The sequence below is a fragment of the Pantherophis guttatus genome, chromosome 4, assembly GCF_059756535.1.
Source record: "Pantherophis guttatus breed Tessera chromosome 4, ASM5975653v1, whole genome shotgun sequence".
NCBI classification, from domain to species: Eukaryota; Metazoa; Chordata; class Lepidosauria; order Squamata; family Colubridae; genus Pantherophis; species Pantherophis guttatus.
The window spans coordinates 1821428-1837120 of record NC_142066.1 but is presented as its reverse complement, the minus strand read 5'-3'; the positions used below and the strand labels follow the sequence as shown (position 1 = coordinate 1837120).

At 49.7% G+C, this 15693-nt stretch overlaps 1 protein-coding gene across 1 annotated transcript; it reads left to right on the top strand.

Moving 5' to 3' along the window:
* The first annotated feature begins 3258 nt into the window (after positions 1-3258).
* LOC117658332 (monocarboxylate transporter 13-like) lies at positions 3259-14743 on the top strand. Its single transcript, XM_087891614.1, has 5 exons — positions 3259-3385; positions 5467-5682; positions 6738-6881; positions 7667-8413; positions 12684-14743. The coding sequence occupies exons 2-5, from the start codon at positions 5472-5474 to the stop codon at positions 12935-12937; spliced, it is 1356 nt and encodes a 451-aa protein (XP_087747740.1). The 5' UTR covers positions 3259-3385; positions 5467-5471; the 3' UTR covers positions 12938-14743.
* The last annotated feature ends 950 nt before the right edge of the window (positions 14744-15693 follow it).

Genomic DNA, 15693 nt, shown 5'->3' with positions numbered 1-15693 from the left:
AAGCTATTTTCCAAAGCTGCCCTGAGTCTCTGGAGAAGGGCAGCATATAAAAATAAAAAAATAAAAATAAATAAAAATTAAAAAAAACAGTGAGAAACAATCAACCGATGGACCAGAAGTTGCCTTCAGAAGTTGTGGGAGCTTCATCCCTGGAAGCTTTCAAGAAGAGACTGGACTGCCCTCTGTCAGAAATGGTGGAGGGTCTCTTGCTTGGGTTGGGGGTTGGACTAGATGACCTCCAGGGTCCCTTCCGACTCTGTTAATCTGCAAATCTGTAATCTGTAGTCTGGAGAAATATGTTTTGCTATCATCAGTCAGCAGCCGACAACTGAATTTTTCTTTTTATTATTTTGTTTGGTCTTCCTTTCTCTCTTGTCTGCATCTCTATTTATTCTCTCTCTCTCTTTTTTTTTTTTTGCAGGAAGTGAATTCCTTTGATTTCGTTAAAAATATCTTCTCCGGAAGAGAACGAGCAAAGAGTCTCGCAGTGGGCTGAATAAACAGATCATCGGCTGCTTCCCATCTGCTTTTTATGGTCTCGTTGACCCAGAACAGTGCCGGGTGTACAGGGAGTCCATCCTCGACTTACGACCAGCATTTTTGTTGCTAAGCGAGACATTGGTCAATAAGTGAATTTGGCCCCCCGCGTTACCATTTTTCTTGCCAGGGTGGGTTAAGCGAGTCACCGTGGTTATTAAACGAGTCACACGGTTGTTAAGTGAATCGGGCTTCCCCGTTGATCTTTGCTCATCGGAAGGTCATAAAAAGGGGATCGTGCGACCCTGCGACCGTCGTAACTATGAGTCGGTCGCCAAGCGTCTGAATTTTGACCGTGGGGATGTTGCAACGGTTGTAAATGCGAGGACCGGTCATCAGTGACTTCTTTCCGTACTGTTGCAACACGGAATGGTCACTAAGCGAACGGTGATAAGTCGGGGAGTACCTGTCTTGTGACGTTTATTGTGACAGCAGGGATGTTGGCAACGGTCGTAAGTGAATGGGTGATTATTCCCTCTGCTGGTCACAAGGGCTGTTTGCACATTTGTCAGAGCAAAATATGTGGTCGATTGCAAGCTGGAGCCCTTCCCCTCCAAGAGGATTGCAGAAAATAAGTCTAATTCTGTGTTGTTTTTTTGCAGCACAGAAAGCTGCAAGGATTTCAACTTCCCAAATTCTCCAGCCATCCTGCTTTTTTCTCCCCCCCCTCCCCCAAAATTGATTGGGATAAAAAGTGACCAAGCCGGTGATTGATTTACTTGTTAGGTCGGTCTCCTGCCAGACATTCCTGCTTGGTGTGGAACGTGGTGTTTTAAAATCCATGTAAATAAATAAATGCATTCGGGAGCAAAGGGCAACACAGCAATCCCTCCCCAGCAATTCGTAGGTTGAACGGAAAACCGATGAACAAAATCAACTATTAGAAATCCATAGGCTGGACTAGGTCAATGCATTTCGACGGAGCCAACTTTAAAACGTGGACTTCAGTTCCCAGAATTCCCCAGCCGGCCACAAATTCTGCCCCCTCCCCCCCGCCAGACGGAAATGTTAAGGGTCAAGGCAGCAGGTTCAAGTCCGGCTCTGATCTGCCAGGGAAGACAAGAGCCGGCTTTGTTTGGGGTGGGGGGCTCCCTCGGAAGGAATCCTGGCCTGGGTTTCAGATTTTAATGTTGGGCTTAATGCTCTTTTTACTCCGGTGTTTATACTGGTTTATTGTTTTGGGGGTGAGATGTCCAGAGTCACTTAGATGAGATGGGCAGGGTAGAACTTGGAAGGATGGATGGATGGATGGATGGATGGATGGATGGATGGATATAGCTAGATAGCTAGATAAAAATGGATGAATATGATAGATAGATAGATAGATAGATAGATAGATAGATAGATAGATAGATAGATTAAAATGGATGAACGATAGATAGATAGATAGATAGATAGATAGAATAAAATGGATGAATATGATAGATAGATAGATAGATAGATAGATAGAATAAAATGGATGAACGATAGATAGATAGATAGATAGATAGATAGATAGAATAAAATGGATGAATATGATAGATAGATAGATAGATAGATAGATAGAATAAAATGGATGAATATGATAGATATAGATAGATAAAATGGATGAATATGATAGATAAAAATGGATGAATATGATAGATAAAATGGATGAATATGATAGATAGAATGGATGAATATGATAGATAGATAGAATGGATGAATATGATAGATACGTAGATAGATAGATAGATAGATAGATAGATAGATAGATAGATAGATAAAATGGATGAATATGATAGATAGATAAAAGGATGAATATGATATATAGAATGGATGAATATGATAGATAAGATAGAATGGATGAATATGATTGATAGATAAAATGGATGCATATGATAGATAGAATGGATGAATATGATGGATAGATAGATAGATAGATAGATAGACAGACAGACAGACAGACATATGGATGATAGACAGAGAGAAAGATAATAGACAGATGGATAGATGATAGACTGACAGATAGATAGTCCAAAAGAGAGAAAGATGATAGACAGGTGATAGATGGGTAGATGGATGGATGGATCTATCGATAGAAAGAAAGATAGATAGATAGATAAATGATAGATAGATAGATAGATAATGATACATATATGGATAATAGACAGACAGACAGATATATGGATGGATGGATGGATGGATGGATGGATGGATGGACGGGTGGTAGACAGACAGACAGACAGATAGAGGGAGGGAGGGAAGGAAGGCACCCAGGCAGGCAGGCAGGAAGAAGTGAGGAAGGATGGCGGAAGGAAGGAAGGAAGAGGAAAGAAGGAAGGGAGGATAGAAAGGATGGAAGGAAGGAAGGAGGACAAGAGACATAGAGGGAGGAAGCAAGCAAGGAAGGAACGAGACAGGACGGGAGGGAGAGAGGCAGGGAGAAAAAGAGAAAGGAAGGAAGGAAGGAAGGAAGGAAGGAAGGAGAGAAGGGGAAGGAAGGAAGGTAAGAGTGGAGGGAGGGAGGAGGGAAGGAAGGAAGGAAGGAAGTCACCTTGCATTCTGAGGGCGGCAGGTGAGCCCCCACCCACTCACTGTCGCCCCTTTTTCCCTTTCCCTTTGCTTCCCATCCCCCACGAGTCGACCCCCCACCCCAGCAGATCCTCAGTGCGGCTGCGCCGTTTCTCACCGCCTCCCCCCCCCCACCATAAGGAAAGGATTCTTGGACCGCAATGAACGAGACGGAGTGGGAGGGGGCGTGGCTTCTGGCCCAGGCCCCGCCTCCTCGGGCTCCTGCAACATTGTAGCCGCCGCCGCTTCCTTCCTTCCTTCCTTCCTAAGCAGCTGGGGCTGCAAAGGGGGGCGCCAGGTTGGAGACCCCCCCCCGGTAAGCAAAGGGTTGGGGGGGGCGAGGGCACAGGTGTTGGGCATCGGATGCTGCACCTGCTGGGCTTTTTTTGAGGGGGGGTAGATGTGGTCCATGGGGGGGGAGCATGGGGTTTGCCTTTGAGGATGCTCAGGAGGGAGGGGGGCCCCCCAAATCCCAGAAGCTCTTCCTGGATCCCTGCCCAGGTTGGAAGGACCGAGGGGGGCTGTTTTACTCGCTCTTACCCCCCCCCTTCCTCCCCCCCCCCCAACCCCCCCAACCAGGACTAATCTGCTTGCAAAATGCAAAGCTGGGGCTTCCCAGATCCTGCAACGGGGGTGCAGGTGCCATGGGGGGCGAGAGAGAGAGAGAGAGAAAGGGGGTCCAATTGCAGCCGAGGGGAGAGCACTTTGCACGTCCTCAGAGGCCCCCTTGCTGGGCGAGAGGCTGGCCACAGAATACCCCAGATCCTCCCACCCTATTGCATTTTCATTCCTTCCCTCCGGGGGGTGGGTACCCCAAAAATAGAGGCCAATGCCAAATCTTAAAAGCGCCCCCTCCCCAAATCTTCACATCTTACAGAAGAGGGTTGCTAAGCAGGATTATTAGGGGGTCTTTGCAAGTTTTTTTCCCTTTGCATTCGCTCAGTCTCACTTTGAGAATGAGAGGGAGAATGGGGGGGGGGGCAGGAGTTTTCTGGGTACTTCAAACCAAACCTGGAACCTTCTACTAACCAGGTTAATGGGCCTGTCCTGCAGGGTTAGGGTTCAAACTAGTCAAGGTGGAGGCCACAACTTTTGCCATCAATGTCCGGCCTGTTTGGTGACCCACCTGGGGAAAAAAATAAATAAACAAATGGCTGCCATTTTGACTTTTTTGACCTAAGCTGCACAAAACTAAAAGAGAGAAACGCAAACCACAGAAAGCCAGAGAGAAAGAAAGGAAGGAAGGAATTAAAGAAAAAGAAAGAAAGAAAGAAAAGAGTAAAAAGGGTAGAAAAGAAAGGAAGAAACAAAAAGGGAGGAAGGAAGGAAAGGAAGGAAAGAAAGAAAGAGAAGGGAGGAAGGAAGGAAAAGAAAGAAAAGGAGAAAAGGTGAAAAAGAAAAAGGGAAGGAGAAAAGGAAGGAAGGAAGGAAAGAAAGAGAAGGGAGGAAGGAAGGAAAAGAAAGAAAAGGAAGGAAAAAGTGAAAGAAAGAGAAAAAAGAGGGAAGGAGAAGGAAGGAAGGAAGGAAGGAAAGAAAAAAGAGAAGGAGAAAAGGAAGGAAACAAAGGGGAAGGAAGGAAAAGAAAGAAAAAAAGAAAAAGGAAGGGAGAAAAAGAAAGCAGAAAAGAAAGGAAGGAAAGAAGGAAGGACGAAGGAAGGAAGGAACAAAGAAAGGAAAGAAAAAAAGGCAGGGAGAAAAGGAAGGAAAGAAAGTGAAAGAGAGAAAAAAAGGAAGGAGTAAAGGAAGGAAGGAAGGAAACAAAGGGGAAGGAAGAAAAAGAAAGATAAAGGAAGAAACAAAAAGGGAGGAAGGAAGGAAAGGAAGGAAAGAAAGAAAGAGAAGGGAGGAAGGAAGGAAAAGAAAGAAAAGGAGAAAAGGTGAAAAAGAAAAAGGGAAGGAGAAAAGGAAGGAAGGAAGGAAAGAAAGAGAAGGGAAGAAGGAAGAAAAAGAAAGAAAAGGAAGGAAAAAGTAAAAGAAAGAGAAAAAAGAGGGAAGGAGAAGGAAGGAAGGAAGGAAAGAAAAAAGAAGGAGAAAAGGAAGGAAACAAAGGGGAAGGAAGGAAAAGAAAGAAAAAAAGAAAAAGGAAGGGAGAAAAAGAAGGCAGAAAAGAAAGGAAGGAAAGAAGGAAGGATGAAGGAAGGAAGGAACATAGGAAAGAAAAAAAGGCAGGGAGAAAAGGAAGGAAAGAAAGTGAAAGAGAGAAAAAAAGGAAGGAGTAAAGGAAGGAAGGAAGGAAACAAAGGGGAAGGAAGAAAAAGAAAGATAAAGAAAGGAAGAAAGAAAAAGAAAGAAAGAAACCCAGATTCAGACAAACCCTTCCATCGATTTTGGAATTTAAACCCAATTTTCTCTCATTTCCCCCCGTTTCTTCTTGCCCCCCCCCCCCGTCCCTCCAAGGATCCATGCTGGTCCGGAGAGCCGTCGTCCCAGCCCCTCCGGATGGGGGCTGGGGCTGGGTGGTGGTCTTGGCTGCCTTCCTCCAGTCCGCCTTGGTCTTCGGCATTCTGCGTTCCTTCGGCGTTTTCTTCGTGAAGTTTGTGGCTCATTTCCAAGAATTGTCCGGACGGATCTCCTGGATCACTTCCATTGGGATCGCCGTGCAGCAGTTTGCTAGTGAGTTATTGGGAGGGGGGGAGGCAGGAGGATTACGGGGGGCGGGGGGGGATGCAGGATGCAACTGGCATTTATTCAACCCCAACAACTGTCCGCCTACCACGCGGGGACCTCCAGACTTGGCAACTTTAAGACTTGTGGACTTCAACTCCCAGAATTCTGTGTGCTTCTCAGTCTCAGGCTAGGGAATTCTGGGAATTGAAGTCCACAAGTCTTAAAAGTTGCCACTTTGGAGACCCCAGGCCTCCAAGACAGTGCTTCTCAGCCGGTTTAAGGTAGGTAGACTTCAACTCCCAGAATTCTCTGCATTTCTCTGTCTCAGGCTGCGGAATTCTGGGAGTTGAAGTCCACAAATTGAAGATTGCTGGCTGAGGAATTCTGGGAATTGAAGTCGACAAGTTTTAAAAGTTGCCAGGTTTGGAGACCCCGGGCCTCCAAGACAGTGCTTCTCAGCCGGTTTAAGGTGAGTGGACTTCAACTCCCAGAATTCTGGGTGCTCCTCAGTCTGAGACTAGGGAATTCTGGGGATTGAAGTCCACAAAATTGAACATTGCTGGCTGAGGAATTCTGGGAATTGAAGCCCACAAGTTGTCGGAGACCCTGGGCCTCCAGGACAGTGGGTTTAAGATGGGTTGACTTCAACTCCCAGAATTCTGTTGCTTCTCAGTCTGAGACTAGGGAATTCTGGGAGTTGAAGTCCAAAAGACTGAACATTGCTGGCTGAGGAATTCTGGGAATTGAAGTCCATAAGTCTTAAAAGTTGCCAGATTTGGAGACCCCGGGCTCCAGGACTATGCTTCTCAGCGAGTTTAAGGTGAGTGGACTTCAACTCCCAGAATTCTGTGCGTTTCTCCATCTCAGGCTGCGGCATTCTGGGAGTTGAAGTCCACACAAACTGCTAAGCTTGAGAAACTACAGGGGGCATGCAATGACCTGAGAATCAGGTATCAGTATAAGAACCAAGGACAGCTTCGGCCTAGGGATAGTCCTCATCTTATGACTGCAATTGAGACAAGAATTTACATAGCTAAGCAAGGTTTGTCGTTTTTTTTCAGGTCCGGTGGGAACTGCCCTGAGTTCCCACTACGGAGCTCGGCCCGTGGTTATGGTTGGTGGGTTTCTGTCCGGCCTGGGTCTCCTGTTGGCATCGTTTGCTACCCGGTTGGTGCATTTATACCTCAGCATTGGGCTCCTTTCAGGTACGTGGTTAGAAACGCCGCGGTTTCTTCGTGGCCCAATTATTGCCGTGAAATTTTCCCGCTCTTCAAAAAATCCCGAATCCTTTTGCAAAGGCACCGTCGCTAAGTGAGGCCCTTTCACTTTCAAATCACTGTTCCTTAAGCTCGGCAGCTTTAAGATGGGTGGACTTCAACCCCCAGAATTCCCCGACACCAATGCATTCCTTTCGATACGGAGACGCCTGTTGTGGCCTGCTTACTCTCTTCTAATCCCTTCCTCTGCGATCTCTGAATTCTGGAAATTGAAGTCCACCCGTCTTTCTTTAAGCACGCTGGCTAGGGAATTCTGGGAGTTGAAGCCCACTTGTTTTAAAAAGCATGCTGTGTGGGGAATTCTGGGAACGGAAGTCCACCCCTTCAATTGAGAAACTATGCTGTAGAACGGTGATGGTGAACCTTTTCTTCACTCGGGGAAAAAGTCGCGTGGAAACGTCACGTCCACGCTCGACATGGCCGCGCTATGGAAAAGCCAAACTTCCGGGGTCCAGCGCACACGCGTGCCTGACGATCAGCTGGCTGGCGGGCATGCACACACCGGTTTTCGGCACTGCCGCGTGCGCGAAGCACAGCTGATCATCGCGTGCTCATTCACGTCAGAATCCCGGAAGACAAACAGGCAGGGCCGCGCGTGCTGGGCGACACAGCTTAGCACGCGTGCCATAGGTTCACCGTCACGGCTGTGGAAGACCTTCAGCAAAGTTTTAGCTGAACAGGGAAGCTGGAGGCAGTGTCTGATTTCGTTGCAGGGTTCGGCTGGGCCTTGGTCTTCACGCCATCCGTGGCCTCCGTGGCTCGCTATTTCAAGAGGCGCCGTACCCTGGCTACCAGTTTGGCCTTCACCGGCGTGGGAATCTCCTCCTTCGCTTTCTCGCCTCTCTTCCAATTCCTCATGGACACCTACGCCTGGCGGGGAGCCCTGATGATCGTGGCCGCCATGTCCTTCAACCTCGTGGTCTGCGGCGCCCTGATCCGGCCCCTGACCCTGAAGGACGACGTGTCCCCTGGAAAGCTGACGGTCTCCAATCTCTTCGGCCTGCAGCTGCTTTCCCACTGCCCATTCATGCGGTTTGTGGTGGCCATCACCTTGGTCAACACAGGTTATTTCATCCCCTACGTCCACCTGGTGGCCCGGGCACGAGAACTGGGCTTTGACGAATACCAGGCTGCCTTCCTGATGTCCCTCACGGCCGCGGCTGATCTTTGCGGTCGCCTCTTCTCCGGCTGGCTAGGCAGCTGCAGGTCGTCGCGGTTGATCCACCTGCTGGTGGCCTGGACTTTCTTGACGGGCATCTCCTTGTTGCTGATCGCTTGGGGTCACACCTACCCGCTCCTCGTGGCCATCAGCCTCGGCTACGGATTCTTCTCGGGAGCCCTGACGCCCGTGGTCTTCTCCATCGTTCCGGAGATCGTGGGCATCGAGAACATCTTCAGCGCCATGGGGTTGTTGCAGATGATCGAAAGCATCGGGGGGCTCTTGGGGTCCCCCCTGTCGGGTAAGTGACACAGTCTGTTCTGTCCCAGGTCTCCAAACACCACAGAACCTCTGAAATGAACTCAAAGATTCGTTTATTAGGAGCGCCGGCAGCCCCGGCAAAAATATTTCTCTCTCACCGCCAGCTAACAAGTCCGTCCGTCTGGGAGATGAAGAGTTGTCTGCCACACCTATTCATCTCCACCCCCTGGTGTCAGGTTTCGAGGTCGTCTCAAATAAATTGCATTTCAAACAAAGTCTTTGAAGAAAAACTCCCATTTATTAAGCACGACATTCTAACTCCGACTCATCGCAGCCAACACTGACTTCCTGACCCAAAACCCTCCCTTTCCTTTCCCCACTCTCCTGCACTCATTGGCCATCTTCCAAGTCACTCTACCCCTAACCTACTGCTCTAGCTCAAAGGAATTTCCCCCCTCCCATCCCATCTCCTAGGGGATATTATCTCCAGGGAAAATAAGTAGGTGAAAAGTCAAACGTCCCTTTCCAGACGCCTCCGCTTCTCCTTCTTATGTCAGCACTAGGGTAACTGCAGCTTGAAGTGCTGACACCTGCCTTTAATTCCCAAAGCTAGGGAGGGGCTTTGCTAGCAGCAGTGGCTATTCCGTCCCGAGGACTGGCCCATAGATTTCCACTGCTCTCCTCTCCTCTGCCTTCTGTGCATCCGCACGTCAGGCACTGGACCCAGCTGTTCCTCCTCTTCCTCATCAGTCACCTCCAGACCTAGAGGCTGTTGACTCCCCATTGGAGGGCTGATGAACGGCCCAGGCTCCGCCTCTCTCTCTCTCTCTTTCTCTCTCTCAGCACAATTGTGGGCGCACGTCAGAACTCGTTCTTCTTGTTTCCGCTGGTGTTGCAGGGATCCAGGTCAAAGGGGAAAGCAGATTTTTATCGTGTTGAGATGTCGGCGGGACAGCGCTGGAGGAATTCTCCAATGTTGTCGGGCGGACCCGTGGGAAACAGAGATGGCTAGGTCCTTACCGCCAATGTCTGATCCCATGTCACATGGTGGTTTGTTTCCGGCTTCAGGCAATGGAGCAGGGGACGAGACCCCTTAGGACATTGCCTGCAGAAAACAGGAAGCAGATCAGGGTAAGGGTCCCGACGCGTGCTGACACTGTCCAACATGGGTGGAAAAGAAAGGAGAATATTGGTAGCTCGGGGTTGAAATGAGGTTGCTTGATGCTCTCTGAGCTTGGTGGTTTTCTTGCAGTGTTGCTGGCACTGATGATGTTACCTAGTTGGGCAATGAAACGTCTACAAGAAAACCACCAAGCACCAACCAACGACCCCTCAGAGGTGGGGAAGCACTTCTCCTCTCTCGTGTCCATCAAAAGCTGGCCAGCAATATTGTTTCAAGTGTCCCGGATCTTCTCTGGAGGATTACGATAATCCAGAAGATCCAGTGCACGTTGAGTTGTGTGATTTCCCCCGGCTGAAAAGTTTTGCGGCTAAAACCCCTCGCCTCCGCTCCAGGTGTGGAGCTCGGAAGATGCAGAAGCTCCTGAGATGCCTGAGGGGACGTCTGGTGGACGTAGCGAGGTGGTTTGTGAGCCTGGGGATTTTGAGGAAGGAGGAAAGGAGGAGCCATTTTGGCTCTGCTGCGTGGAGGTTGGATCCCTGCCCTACTTGGAGAATATTAGCAGCCACGGAAAGGACTCGGAGTTGGCTTGGGGCCACGTGGTAGTCTGTAGTTCCTTTTGAAGCCAAGAGAGACACCCAAGTTTCTTTTAAGAGTTCATCCGGTTAACGCCCAGACTTCTTAAAGTCTGGATTTATCAAAATTAAAGACTAGGAAGTAGGAAGTAGGAAATTTTGGGCCGAGTTGTTGTAGATTACAACTACAACGCGGCCCCAAATTTCCGATGCTAAGCAGGACAGTGAAATGGGCCCTTTGGCTCCGTTTCTACGACTTTTCTGGCCGCCCTCATTACATGAATCGCTGCCGTTATTAAGCGAGTCGTGTGGTCCTTAAGTGAATCCGGCTCCCCCCCCCATTGTCTTGGCTGGACAGAAAGTCGCCAAAGGGGGATCGCGCGACAGCCCCCACCACCACTCCCGGGACGCTGCGACCGTCGTAAATAGGAACCATCCAAATTTTTGATCACGGGACCGCGGGGATGCCGTAACGGTCGCAAGTGTGGAAAAACGGTCCGAAGTACCTTTTTTTCAGTGCTGCGGTGACTTCGGTCACTAAACGGATTGTTGTAAGCTGAGGACTGCCTGTACTTAGAAGTAGTTGAACCTCCTTGGCTGCTAAAGACCAGCATTTTCCCATCTGGGGTTGGGGTGTCTTTAAGTGGCACTGCACCCCTCCAAAGAAACAGCTTGTAAGTCACTCTTTTCAATGCCGTTGTAACTTGGAACGGTCACTAAATGAGGATTACCTGTACTGGATCTGTCCAGCCTCATTGGGCCCATTTTTGGGAGAGAGAGGTGTCTTCCTTGGGTCCTGCATGACCTTAGACTCCAAAATTTGTCCCTTCTCCGTCCCCCGTTTTGTGTGGATCAATGATCAGTGGGAGCTGGACTAGATGACCTCCCAAGGTCCCTTCCAGCTCGGTTAATCTGACTGACTGAATCAATCAGAATAGAGCTGGAAGGGACGTTAGAGGTCTTCTAGTCCAGCTCCCTGCTCAAGCAGGAGACCCTATATACCCGTGATGGCGAACCTATAGCACGCGTGCCAGAGGTGGCACGCGTAGCCATATCAGTGGGCACACCAGCTCAGCTCTGGTGCGCACGCGCGGGCCCGCCAGCTGATTTTCGGGCCTTCTGGGCCCACCAGAAATAGGGAAACAGGCTGTTTCCTGCCTCTGGAGGGCCGGGTGGGGGGAGGCCCGTTTTTCTTTCTCACCTGGCTCCAGATCCTCTCTATGCATCTGGGGAGGGCGAAAACAGCCTTCCCCACCCCTTCGGAGGCCCAAAACAGCCTGTTTCCCAACTTCCGGTTGGACAAGAAGTGACGTTTTTTGCTTTTCCCCAGACTGCAGAGACTCCATCGCGTGCCAGGAGCAGGGGGGGGGAGAGGGAGTTGCGCACGCATGCGCAGGGCGCATAGAATTATGGGTGAGGGCAGACACGTGCGCGAACCACCACCCCTCCTGGCACATGATGGCAAAAAGGTTTGCCTTCACTGCCATATACCATTTCAGACAAGTGACTCTCCAGTCTCTTCTTCAAAACATCCAGAGCAGCCTCAAATTTCTGGTGGCGAGCTGTTCCACTGGTGAATTGATCTGGGATTATAGAATAACAGTGTCAAGTTTCGAGGTCGTCTCAAATAAATTGCATTTCAAACAAAGTCTTTGATAAAAACTCCCATTTACTGAGCACGACATTCTAAATCCTGGCTCATTGTAGCCAACACTGACTTCCAGACCCAAAACCCTCCCTTTCCGTTCCCCACTCCCCTGCACTCATTGGCCATCTTCCAAGCCACTCTACCCCTAATCTACTGCTCCAGCTCAAAGGAATTTCCCCCCTCCCATCCCATCTCCTAGGGGATATTATCTCCAGGGAAAATAAGTAAGTGAAAAGTCAAACGTCCCTTTCCAGACGCCTCCGCTTCTCCTTCTTATGTCAGCACTAGAGTAAATGCAGCTTGAAGTGCTGACAAACAGAATAAGAGAGTTGGGAGGGACCTTGGGAGGTCTTCTAGTCCAACCCCCTGCTCAAGCAGGAAACCTTATAACATTTCAGACAAATGGCTGTCCAATCTCTTCTGAAAAGCCTCCAGTGATGGAGCCACCCACAACTTCTGGTGGCAAGCTGTTCCGCTGGTTAATTGTCCTCACTGTCAAGAAATTTCTCCTCAATTCCAGTTTGCTTCTCTCCTTGATTCGTTTCCATCTGTCGTTTCTTGTCCTGCCTTCTGGTGCTTTGGAGGATAATTTGACCCCCTCCTCTTCTTTGGGGCAGCCCCTCAAATACTGGAATGCTGCTATCATATCCCCCCCTAGTCCTTCTTTTCATTAAACTAGCCAAATCCTGCAGCTGTTCTTCGTATGTTTTTAATCTCCAGGCTTTTAAATCATCTTAGTTGCTCTTCTCTGCACTTTTTCCAAAAGTCTCAACGTCTTTTTTGTAACGCGGGGACCAAAAACTGGGTACAGAATTCCAGGCGTGCAGAATTCCAGGTGTGCAATATTCCAGGTGTGGTGATGTCTAAGTTGGTTGGTCCACACGGCTACGGGTGGATGGAACTTCCCGCCGCCGTTCACCCTGAATTACCTTCTGGCGCGGCTTCATGATCGGCTGTTTTCTTTCAGGTTGGCTGCGAGATCTCACCGGCAACTACACGGCCTCCTTCCTCGCCGCCGGCTCCTTCCTTTTGGCCGGGAGCCTCGTCCTGACGACGGTGCCCAATTTCTCCCCCTGCCTGACCCCGCCGGATTGGCACGATGCCCGGCTTGGCAGGGAGGCCGGAGATGACAGCCACTTGACCACGGTGGCTGCCGCAGACATCTCTCCCGAAAAGTGCCCGGGGGGGCCGGCGGCCGAGCAGACCCCCATGAAGAGCTGAGTGGCCGCAGGAATCCAAAGGTGGCCATCAATCCAGAACGGAGATGGACCAGAAACACACGCGTGTGGGTGTAATTGCGTGTGTAAATGTGCGTGCAAGAACGAGGGGTTATTCGCCGCAGCGACATAAAACCACGTGTCGCTACAGATTTATCTACCGGTGCCTTAAACCAAGGATCTCCAAAAGTGGCCCCTTTAAGACTGGTGGACTTCAACTCCCAGAATTCTCTGCTGGCTGGGGGATTCTGGGAGTTGAAGTCCTCAAGCCTTAAAGGGGCCGAACTTGGAACCTCCTGCCTTAAACCTCTTTTATCTGCAAAAGAGCGGGTTTTTAGGAAAATCGAACCCGGAACGCGGAAACGAATGCCTTCTGTTCAACTGGGCAACCCGACGGGCGCAGACTCATGATGCCAGTCTCGATGGACTCCCTAGCCCCTCCTCCACAGCCCTGGGATGAGATGGCCTTTGTCTTGCTACCAGCTTTCTCTGTAGGGATCCTGTTTCAAATGGATCTTCCCTTGATTGTCTTGGGATGGAAAGGGGGGGGCGCTTCACTGGGGCCCTTGTGGGCGTCCGCCCACAGCAAGACCCTTCCCCCCCAAAACTGCCCCCATTAGCCAAATGTGGGAGTAGTCCCTGGGATTGGAGAGGTTAAAATCCAGCCGGGGTGGCCAAATCTCTCAGCCGAAACCTGCCTCAGCCACCTCGGTTCCTGCCACTCTCAGCAATGGGGACATGCTCCGTTTGGGTCCAAGCTGCCCCATGGCTTAATTCCCCCTTCTTCTCCTGAAATATTCCCTGCAGAAATTCCCTTGTCCAAATTCCTTGCACAAATTCGCTTGCACAAATTCTCTTGTGCAAATCCCTTGCACAAATTTGCTTGCACAAATTCCCTTGCACAAATTGGTGAGTCTTAGATCTTCTCCTTGATAGCCGAACGTTCAGCCTCAGAGGAGGAAGTCCGCAGGGAATCCAAGCCGCCAAGATGGCGTCCACACGGGGCTGCCATTTTGACTTTTATGACCTCCCCGCAGCCACCTCTTGCACCCTTCTCCCAGCTATCCCCCCCCTTTCCCGGTCTGTTTCTTCCTTCCTGCCAGATTGATGGGGCTGCTGCCTTGGGGGGGGGGGGGCTTCTCGAAGTGGGGGGGCAGGGCCTGCATTTGGGGGGGAACGGCCTCTGCTGAGGCTATTTGGAAACTCACACTGGGGTGGCGTGGGGTTCCCCTCTCAAGTTGTGGACTTGTGCAAAATGCACCCCTTCTCTTATGCATCCTCGAGGGGACCCTCGGATGTCCCCCCCGCTACCCATCTCCCCTCCATTAATGGCACCGAATTCTACGCCAAGGCTTAGCAAAGGAACAGAAACGTCGAGGTCCAAGTGCCAACTATCGGTGCCCAGCAGGGGGCAATCTGGGTGTATTTGATTACCTATCCCATAATCCCCAGCTAGTACACCTACGCTACAACGGCTGGGGGGGGGGAGGCAATGTGTGATATTGTTTTAGTCTGTTTTAGTCCGGCGTTTTTCAATCTCATCGCGTTGTACGACGGGTGGACTTCCACTCCCAGAATTCCTCAGCCAGCCTAGGATAACGACGAACTGGGGGCATTCTGGGAGTGGAAGTCCACCCGTCTTAAAATGGCCAAGGTTGCAAAACGCTGCTTTAGTCTTTACACGTCTGTAACTTTACATGTCTGTGTGACACATCGCCTGTGGAAAAAACAGGTTTGCAAGTATTTCCGTTCATTTTAACCTTTTTGTAAAAACTCTTGGAATAAAATGACAAGCAAAATCAGTGTGAAATCGGTTTGCACGAGTGGTTATTTTATAGCTGGTTGTGTTTTATTGGTCAAGAAACAACAGACAACAGGTAGTCCTCGGCTTACAACCACAATGGACCACCTCCCCCGCCCCAAGCGTACCTTGTTAAGTGAGTTTTGTCCCATTTTACGACTTTTCTCGGCCGCATTTGTTCAGTGAATGGCTGCAGACGTTAAACGGGTAACCCGGTTGTTAAGTGAATCTGGTTTCCCCCTATGGACTTTGCTTGTCAGAAGGCCGCAAAAGGGGAATCACGTGATCCCGGGACACTGCAGCCATCGTAAATATGAGTCAGTTGTCAAGCGTCTGAATTTTGACCCACGTGGCCTAACGTCGTAAGTGTGAATAACGGTCGTAAGTCACTTTTTTCACTGCTGCTGTAATTTTGAACAGTCACTAAGCGAGCTGTTGTAAGTTGAGGACTACCTGTAGCACAATTCGAAGAACAACCACATCTCCAATCCTGGGAAAATTTGAGTTCTGGATTCAAATCTTCGAATCAGCCCAAATAGTGTCGTAAATTACACATCCAGGAAGAGTTTTGGGGATGCCACCCAGCTACGCCCCAACACCGGATAGGAAAATACTTTTCTTTAGCAGCCGTGGGGGTTTGACTACTACGTACAGGCAGTCTTCGACTTATGACCGTTCATTTAGTGACGAAACTTACAACGGCACCAAAAAATAGTGACTTACGACTCTTTTTCACACTTACGACCTTTGCAGCATCCCGCCGGTCACATAAAGTTTGGACGCTTGGCAACTGACTCGTATTTACGACGGTCGCAGTGTCCTGGGGTCTCGTGATCCTTTTTTTGTGACCTTCTGACGAGCAAAGTCAATGGGGGGAGGGGGAAGCTTAACAACCGTGTTAGTAACTTAACAACTACACTTAGCAAGGAAGTTGGTAGGTAACATGGGGCGAAGCTCAC